The sequence below is a fragment of the Patiria miniata genome, unplaced genomic scaffold (genome assembly GCF_015706575.1).
Source record: "Patiria miniata isolate m_02_andy unplaced genomic scaffold, ASM1570657v1 HiC_scaffold_7, whole genome shotgun sequence".
Classification (NCBI taxonomy): Eukaryota; Metazoa; Echinodermata; class Asteroidea; order Valvatida; family Asterinidae; genus Patiria; species Patiria miniata.
The window spans coordinates 41,230,359-41,240,589 of record NW_024037074.1 but is presented as its reverse complement, the minus strand read 5'-3'; the positions used below and the strand labels follow the sequence as shown (position 1 = coordinate 41,240,589).

At 42.4% G+C, this 10,231-nt stretch overlaps 1 protein-coding gene across 1 annotated transcript in view; it reads left to right on the top strand.

Moving 5' to 3' along the window:
- Nucleotides 1-3,980: 3,980 nt before the first annotated feature.
- Nucleotides 3,981-10,231, top strand: part of LOC119746005 (menin-like) — a 28,471-nt gene continuing 22,220 nt past the window's right edge. Inside the window, exon 1 of the mRNA XM_038222756.1 lies at nt 3,981-4,735. Coding sequence (XP_038078684.1) covers nt 4,243-4,735 — 493 coding nt within the window. The 5' untranslated portion in view covers nt 3,981-4,242. The remainder of the gene's footprint in view (nt 4,736-10,231) is intronic.

Here is a 10,231-nt window from a genome sequence, read left to right as displayed (position 1 = left end):
CCCCCCAAGTTAAAAAAACACTTTAATTTGATCAGAAAACTTTAAATTAATCCAAAAAGGAAAACTGAACGGATTTTTCTTCCAATTTTCAAAAAAAAAGAAAATTAACTAACCTTTTGGTGCACAGATTAACAAGGTTATAATTTTTGGTGCACAGAGTATATCGTTTCTCGAGCAGTCGCTAGTGACAACCTTGTACACCAAATGGTTAACTACGAGAATAGCACTGGAGCCTGAACCCTCTAAAACACTCAATACCAGTCAATTTGTTTTTTTTATTTGGCCCCCCCCCCCAACAAAAAACCCAAAACAAAACAGAACAAAAATGTTCACCAAGTTCAGGTGATACAGAATATTTTTTTGTAATGCCAAATAGCATTCCTTGTTTTAAAATGACGTTAGGACATTGTTTTCCCAACTTAAAAACTTAAAATCAAATGATATCATGGATACTAATTAATTGCTTTATTATACAACACCTGGATAAATCCCTGTCATCTGATTGTTGGGTCGTTGATCACATGTTATTGAATTATTCGTCCCAACCCATGGCGCGGCCGCACCACAAAAATAGAAGTTCTATTTTCCAGTAAATAGAAGTTCCATTGCACGGTTACACAATTGGTGGCTCGTCTGACCAATCAGATGACGAGGATTTATTCAGGTGTTGTATAACACAAATCATGAATGTTTCACATTCACACAATGGAAAGAATAATTTCATTCGGTGACAGAAGGAATATTCCATTTTTTGCCTCTTGGAATGGAACATTCCATCTGTCACCTCATGAAATTATTCTTACCATTGCACTCGTAAACATTCATTATTTGTATACTAACAGCCAGCTGGTAAATCATGTCCAACTTCTGGCCCCTATTCCCTTTGATACTGCGTTCCCTTACCCAATATATCCTATTGTTTAACAGTAGGTGTGAATTGACCTATCGCCGTTTGCGAGTTAGCCACGCCCCTTAGACAACCCTATGGAGTTTTTGTACACTAAGTTTTGTTTGTCTCAGATTTTGCGCGTTCCGCGTCCATTTGTATATATGTAAATGGACAATATTTCACAAGCTGCGTTGACGCGATTCTAACGTGATTCTACTGCGATAGGTCGATTGTTATTCACAAAACTACTTTTGTATTTCCAATTTGAATTGATAATGAACAAAATCTGAGAATGTTCCCTTGGAAGTAGGTATTAGTATGAATAATCATGGAACCTGGCAAAAAAAGTTTAGTCAACATCATGTGTATGTGAACATATGTGACTGCCATCACAAAATGAGCTTAAAGTCTGACATTTTAAGAACTAGGATATTTTAAATATCTGGATATTTAATTAAATAATCATCTATCACAATCCACAGTGTTTGATACATCTCTGGATATTCATATATCTGGATTATGCAGAACAAGAGCTTTCCAATGGTATACAACATTAAGTGGTGCTTAATGCTTTCTTGAGAAAAAACTTTAATCTTGCAGTTGTGTTACAGTGAAATTAGTGAATGCAGAGTCAACTCATGGAAACCGGATGAAATAGGTTTTTAAAGATGTTTGACAGAATGAACTCAATAGGAGAGATTACAGATTAAGCTTCACCTGAAAACCAGAAATGGACCATCCCTTCAAAATTTTGGCTTTGCACCACGTACTGCAAAATGACAATTTCCAACTTTTAGCTCATTTCGTGATGACTAGGTTACATATGAAGTCTCTTCTTCTCGGTTGGTTCTTCTCCTAAGGACTCCACAGTGGAGTAATAACAGGAGGCCAGAAACACCGGGGCAAAGCCCTTCTCTTAGCAACAAGTGTTACTGGGTTCTTTAACGTGCATTGCATTTAACACACAGGACATACGGCTTTAGGTCCCATCCAAAGGATGAAGCAATAATGGTTAAGTGCCTTGCTTAAGGACACAAGTGTCCACCGACGGGCTCAAACCCACGTCACTGTTGCCTCTGAAACACCACAGCAGGAGTTCGGTGCTCTTAACCGCTAGGCCATGACACTCTTATATGAACAATAACTGCCCACTTTCAAAAGCTCTAGTGGGAAGGACATACCGCATATGCGCACTAGTACATGGTGTGAAGTACGCACAACTAATTTTATTATCATGTACACTAATCCGTGGTTTCTTCAAATGAACTTCAGGCGCCATCAGCAATGTGTTTGAAAGTCCCTCCCAGTGGTCCCCAAACTCTCCCTTTTGTAACCGTTGAGGGGGTACTTGTGCAAGGAGTCCATACTGAACTTATGATAGATCTTCTATGCTTTTTGATACCTCAGTAAAAACAAAAATCTCAGAGAAGCCCTTTTATTTATGAATCAAGCAGTGTTTTCATTTTGGTGATTTCCCTTGTAAAGGAATTTTTATAAAGAAATAAGTTGTATATTTGGCTTGATCGGTTGTGGTTTTGTATCATTTTCTCTTTTAATAAAAAAGTAAGTTTATTACAATCCATACTTTCAGTTATAAACAACTGACTTTTTTGGGTGACTCTGTTTTTTGGATATCAACGACTGACCAAGAAATGAAGTTATGAAATGAGGATGTTGAAGTGGGAGGGAAAGTTTGTGAAAATATTTACTTTTGTGAGCAAGAACAATGGTGAAGATTGTAGATGACAGATGTGGCGACGTTGGAGCCAGACTTTAGTTGTTATGATCAGTGTGGTGACGGTGATTGTGGTGATGCTGATGATGCAGTACTACATTTTAGTTTATTTGCCTGAATATTCAAAACAAAAGCTTAGGTGTCTTCACTCTCCAAACAAAAGATGTATTTTGAGCATCACCCCCCATGCCCCCTCTCTGTTAATGCCCCCCCCCCCCCCCCCCCCGGTCCACCAATGCACTGATGCTTATCATGATGGAGGTTGTGGTGGTGATACTGCTGATGGTTGCAATGCTGGTGCAACAGTGAAGGTTGACCATTGTGGTGACTGGTGGTACTGGCGATGGTGGTGGTGGTGAGAGTGGTGTTAATGGAAGTGCGCTGCTGGAGGTTGTGGTGGTGATCTGCTCACCTGAGGTTACAGTGGTGGTAATGGTCATATACTACTGTGGAGGTTATGTGGCACTGAGGTGGTGGGTGTGCTAGTGTTGATAGACTGAGGTTAATGTGGTGATGATGGTGACGACAGAGGCTACATAATGGTGCTTATGCTATTGCTAGAGGTTATGGTGGTGAAACTGATGGCGCCTAAGGTAGGTGGTGGGAATGAGTGGTGCTGATTGATGTTATTTTGGTGATGCATTGGCGGAAAGAGGTTACAGTGGTGGTCTTATGGTTCTATAAATGCCGATGATGTGAGCGATGCTGGAGGTTACAGTGGTGATACTAATGTTAGTTCGTTATTGTGGTGATGCTGGTGAAAGATCTTTGAGAGTTGATAATAAATGCTGGTGATGGTCACGGTGTTGGTGGGGGGTGGTGTAGCATATGATGAAAATTACTGAGATAGTCCAACAGGGCGTTGCGTACAGTATTGAAGCAGAAGCAGAATGTGACTGAATGTGATTGAATGTGTTGGGTTGGGTAAGATACGAGTGTGCTCATCTAATGAGAGTGGCAATGCATGATGTGGTGGGCTAATTATGAAGTTATGGTAATTATGATAATTGGGATATTGATGCCAATAATTGTGACAAAAGAAATGAAAGCGATGTAGTAAAAAAAAACCCTGATAATTATTTTGTTAAGCGAGTGACTAAATTAATGAAGTGAACTTTATGGTTAGAAGTTACTTGTTTGATGAATATGAGGTGTTGGGTGATTAACTTTTTAGATTTACAGATATGGAATTGTGATGACTCATGATAATTGTGCCACGGGACCGTGCATCGAAATCCCCTAGCAGTAAAAAAAACCCGACATAAAACCATCATCTGTAGACGAGCGAACTGATGACAAATGAATCACTGTGCCAAGAATTGCATGATGAGCAATTGTTACTCGTCCACAACACGTGCGCGCATGCTCCTTGGAGGTGTTTTTCCATGACGGCTAGTCTGTACACCCAAACAACAATTAGCTTCCACTTGCAAACAACACTGCAATGAGACCAGGTACCGCGCAACACCAGCACGATGACATCTTTTCCACATCGAAAACGTACGTGGAGCACATGTGCACACACGTAATGCACGTAATGTAGGCCTAAACCAATTTTCAAGAAATTCAACCTGTCGTTAATAAGTGCCGCGAAAACCCACGTTGTGCTGTTGACACGATGGCGGGCATTCGCGACTCCTCCAAACAATGTTTCCCGCTGCAGGACATCAAATCGGTGGTGTCACTCTTCCGGACAGAACTGACCGAGACCACGGAGCCCAACCTGGCCATGCTGTCCATCGCAACTGGCATCATCGAGAACGTATTCACCAGTAACCGCGGTGGCGGGCCCGGGTCGTCCTCCTCAGATCCCGAGGCAATCGTAGGCCGTGCTGCTGTCAACAACAGCGGTATAGTTGCGGCAGTGGCCGTGGCCGCGGCCCCGGTGGGTATCGAACCCATCTTTCCCGTGGTGGAGTTGCCCAGCGTGGAGGCTCTGTATTGCAAGTTCGAGACGCAGATCAAAGGCTCCGTCGATCTCAGCGACTACAAACCTGGTTACGCCACAAGAGGGTTGATCAAGAAGGTCTCAGACATCATCTGGAGTTCACTTACAAGGTCGTATTACAAGGAGAAGGCACATCTACAGTCACTCTTCAGTTATCTTACAGGTGAGTCATCACCATGTTCATGTCGAAAAGAATGATGAAGAAGATGATGCATCGTCTTCTTCGTGATGAAGCCTTGTTGTATCAGTTCTAGAACTACTTTATCATCATCTTCAGCATCCTCATCATCCTCATCATCCTCATCGTCGCATCTATATCTCTCCCATGTGTTTGGCATTTGAAATGTTAAATCAGGTGATGATTCATTGTTCCCTGGACCCTGTTTTCATTTTTTTTTTTAGAGTTGGCTGCCAGTAGCCTATGTACACTTGCAGGATGTTGTTTCTAATTGGATTATCTAACGTACTATCGTTACGACATTTACGAAAGCCGTAATACTGTGATTTTCAACTGCTATAATAATAATAAGTTTCATTTTGGCATTGCAAAAATGCCTGATTGTGATCTGTCCTTTCCAGAATGCTTTGGTACCGGTAGCTTGAGTGGTATCTAAATGCTCAACCACCATACCGAAAGTCCTGGGATTTTTTTTCTAGCTTTTCTAGTTTCATTTACTTTTATGTTTTTAATCAAACCCTACTTTTTATTGAAGGGGCGGGGGGGGGGGGGGGGGGTGCACACTACAACACCCCACATCTAGCGACACCCTTCCCGGATCATTTGCAGATTGAAACTCTAAATAGTACGCCACTGCGTATAGGAAGTTATTTTACGGGAAATTATTTTAGAGGACTACCAAACTCACAAGTAGTTGTGGGGGTTTAGTGTTTTGCTTTCAGTTTCAGTATGGGCTCCTTGCACAAGTATTCCCCATCAACGGCCAGAATAGGAGAATTGGGGCAGACAGGGCTCTGGAGTGCTCTGAAACGTGCAAAACTAAATCAGGCCCACTTTACTCACAGTTTAGCCAGCAAAATTCTCAAAAAATTCCACTGGAGCAAAAAAAATGTCCTCAGTATTTCACCAACCAAGTTTGCAGACTGAATTCAATTTTTAAAGGAGACTTTTCTTCAATATTTTGCACATGAGAGGGAAGTCAAGTGATTTCAAAATGGGGCTAAATACTACACTGGTACAAGTCCAACCATGGTCCAACTATTGGAAAAGACTGACCTCTTCATTCAGTGTCAATAGTCTGGTGGCTTGACTATGGAGAAATGTGTAGTAAATTGAGAAGAGTGCCCGCTTCATGCCACATGTTTCTTAAATTCTTTTGGCATGGTTGATTGATGCAGTACTGAAGCTGTGTTGGACTGGTTGTTTTAGGTGCCAGTCTATTTTCTTGTTTTGCATGTTTTCAATACCTTAAGTTGTGGGACTCTCATACACAGTATTGAGAGTCCCAAATTTTCGGACTAGAATTGGGGGTGACCTAGACTGGTTCCCGATCCATCCACTGCTTATTTCGAAAGTATCCAAGGTTATTGGAGGTGGGGATTAGTCTCGGAGACCATCGCAAGTTGCATTTGCGCGCTGACGACGCCTGACGCTCGCGCAAAGACGTGGACACGCGGTGGCTATAGCTTTTGCACATTCAGGAAGTCGTGCGTACTTCGCGCTTGAACCAGTACAGTACAGTACACACACGCTGTGTGTCCCGTCTACGTAGCTCTCAAATGAGGTAAAAACACGCCGTCGTTTGATGGCACATGGAGCCCATGTACATGTAGATGTCCTGAATCGATTTTTGATAGGAAAAATGGAACTGTCTTGTAGCGAGGATGGGGAGGTAATTGTTCTCATATTTTAATTGTTATAAATTCAATGATGATTGACAGTGAGCAAATTGTTTCCATAAAATTTACGTATGATAATCAGGAGGGGGGATTTTCTTGGATTCAGCAGGCATCTACATGAATTCACCCACGACTCTAACATGGATTCCACTGGATCTGTTGTCACGTATTGGAACAAGATCAAGATCTGTTGTTGGCTCCTGTTGGGTCTAGTTGGGTTTTGTGAGAAAACTTGTATGGAAATCAAAAGTGGAAGTGGACATTCCGATTTGTCGACGTATTAATTCTTGTCTGGAATGAATACAATCAGTGCGACTGAATAAAAGGGAAAGAGAGAAAAAAAGTGATGTAAAGCGGGACACAGTTTGTGGTTTTTCTCAAAAATTATAACCATTATTATGTGATTATACCGGTAGGCCTATGTCCAGTGGTGCTACTTGGTGAAATTCTGCAATAGGATGTAGTGCACAATGAAATTCCTGGAAAATTTTTCCATTTAAACACATCGTTCAATATCAATGCCTTTTTGGGGGGTTTCTTTCTTAACTCAAAACAATTTCAAAACAATTTGTACAGTATAGACATAGCATTCATGTTTAAGAAGGTAACAGGTCAGCCTCTACTAGTAGCATTCAAGTGTTTGTGGATGACTTGATTTCGGTATCTGTTTTTCTTTTAATTCAGAAACTTTTGTACATCCATGGTTTTTTTTTTTAAGTATCATACTGTAATTTGTCAAGGGATACCTGTTACAAAATATCCAGCTTTTTAAAGGTACAGTCCATCATTTGTAATTTGTGCATTTTGTTTGTTTGAAGCAACAAACGTGCTCAAAATCCAAAGAAGGGTGCTGAACAACTAACCTGATGAAGTTTCAGAGCTCTCAGCTTTAGCTGTATATTTTGAGAAAAACAGCATTCTAGGATCTCGATTTCAAAACCAAAAGTTGCTGAATCATGTTTTGAATTGGGCCTGAGTTCAGCATCCGAGACATGTTCTCACTGAGCTGATTGCAGCTATGTCGCGCACCGATCCGACGAATTATAGCAACCGCGAACTATCGTACTAAAGGAAAATTCCAACGGTACGTCTTTAGACGCACCGTTAGAAAGGCTTCTTTCGTTGATTTCTTCCAAATGACAGCATGCCAGAAAGAATAATTTCACAGGGAGTTTAGTCCCCTTACTATCTTTCAACCAAGTATGTTTTTCAACAATAATTATGTCAGTTACTTTTTGGATAGCTGCAAATGGTGGACTGTAGCTTTAAAGATTTGTTTAGACACTGGTCAGTGGTCGTTCAATGCCTTACTATGAGATTAGTCACAGTGATTTTTTTTTTGTCGGGTAGGTGGGCGGTGAAATTGTGTGGGAGGAGAAAACATCACGGGCAGATCAACTGATTTCAGCAACATAATGGTCAAAAAAATTTATGATTAGTAAATTTGCAAATTTGATTAGTCAAAAATGGAAAAGGGAGACTGCACTGGTGTGTGTGCTGGTAGTAATTTCATGTTTTTGCCAACATTTTTAAATCGTTGAGAATTTTGTTTCTCAATTTCGTCCCAGGTTGCCGTCTGGCTGTGATGAGCATAAAAATATCCAAACTTAAAAAGTGGTTCCTAAAAAAAATGATTCGTAGGGATAAGTAAGAAATAGGCCTACATGTACTCTTTAAAGGTTTATGAAACTTACTCAAAGCAACTCAAACTTTGTATAAAAATTCTGTTCTTTTGGAGTCCTCAACTGACAAGAGGGGAGAAGCCATTTGCCTTTCATTGACAAATGTTCCCATGGCCCTCCCATTGACAAATGTTCCCATGGCCCTCCCATTGAAAAATATTCCCATGGCATTCCCATTGAAAAATGTTCTTCTGGCCCTCCCATTGACAAATGTTCCCATGGCCCTCCCATTGACAAATGTTCCCATGGCCCTCCCATTGACAAATGTTCCCATGGCCCTCCCCTTGACAAATGTTCCCATGTCCCTCCCATTGATAAATGTTCCCACGACCCTCACATTGACAAATGTTCCCATGGCCCTCCCATTGTCAAATGTTCCCACGGCCCTCCCATTGTCAAATGTTCCCACGGCCCACCCATTGACAAATGTTCCCACGGCCCACCCATTGACAAATGTTCCCACGGCCTTTCCATTGACAAATGTTCCCACAGCCCTCCCATTGACAAATGTTCCCATGTCCCTCCCATTGACAAATGTTCCCATGGCCCTCCCCTTGACAAATGTTCCCATGTCCCTCCCATTGATAAATGTTCCCATGACCCTCACATTGATAAATGTTCCCATGGCCCTCCCATTGTCAAATGTTCCCACGGCCCACCCATTGTCAAATGTTCCCATGGCCCACCCATTGACAAATGTTCCCATGGCCCACCCATTGACAAATGTTCCCACGGCCCTTCCATTAGCCTTGACCAAGGCATTGGGCTTATCGATTCGCCGATAAAAAAAAATCGCCTATAAGAAAATCCATAATCAACTTGGCAAGGCATAATTGCGTGGTCAGATCGATGTCCGTACGCTGCTAGTGAGAAAGTAACTTTTACAGCGAGAGGCTATGCTTGTACGTACGCACGTACACACACGTACTCGTACAACAGCCATTCACACACAGTACATGTACATGCATGAGCTAGTCCGCGTAACCCAACGCCTTGATGGTTTTGAGTTGACCCAGCAAAACCTATTACGGTAATGAGGTACCACCCCCGCGTATATACTGAATTCTCATTGGTCAGCCCGCGATAGGCTAACAAACACGTCGCATCCGTGAAGAAACGCTGCAATGGCGGCCCGTTGCTGTGGGTGAAAGTCGTTCAGTCCCAGTCTGTCCGAAGCAGTATTGAAGGCACCAACGAATTCTGCAGGTAATGCTGTCATTAGACGATCGTTGCCCACTCAAATGGATTCATTACACGAGCCGAAAAACTCGAATCAATGTCAAATTGTTGAAAAAGTGACGAACATTTCGCTCTCGCTAAAAAGACATGGAAGACGCCATGATGGCTAATGCATTATGCATGCCGCGCGACATCACATGATTTTTGTGAAGCTTACGATTGGTCAGCTTAAAAATGAATTAATCATACTATTGGGAAGGTTGTTTCATGTGATTGGTCCAAGACGAACCTACATAATAATCACGGCATATCCGCATATCCTGAAGCCCGCCCATTTTTTTCCAAAACTGGACGAAAAGGTAAAGAAAGACATTAAACCCGGAAGTTGCAGACCCAACAAGGCGGTCGTTCGACAGGCCACGCGGCGCGTACCTCACACGTACGTACGTACATGTACACCCACACGCAGAACACAGTAGGCCTACATTTACTGCCTTACACCATGCGTACAGTCCGTACTCACGTGTGTGTGCTTGCTGGTTGTGTTAGTACTGAACCGTTCGTACGGACAAGGGTCGGCGGTACACGTACACGCAAGTAGCCGCGTTGATTGTGGGTGCAGGGCCCGATTATCTCCCTTCGACAAAAAGCCGAGAGACCGCATTGAACAAGGCTACCCTTCCATTGACAAATGTTCCCACGGCCCTCCCATTGACAAATGTTCCCATGTCCCTCCCATTGACAAATGTTCCCATGGCCCTCCCCTTGACAAATGTTCCCATGTCCCTCCCATTGATAAATGTTCCCATGGCCCTCACATTGACAAATGTCCCCATGGCCCTCCCATTGTCAAATGTTCCCACGGCCCTCCCATTGTCAAATGTTCCCACGGCCCACCCATTGACAAATGTTCCCACGGCCCTTCCATTGACAAATGTTCC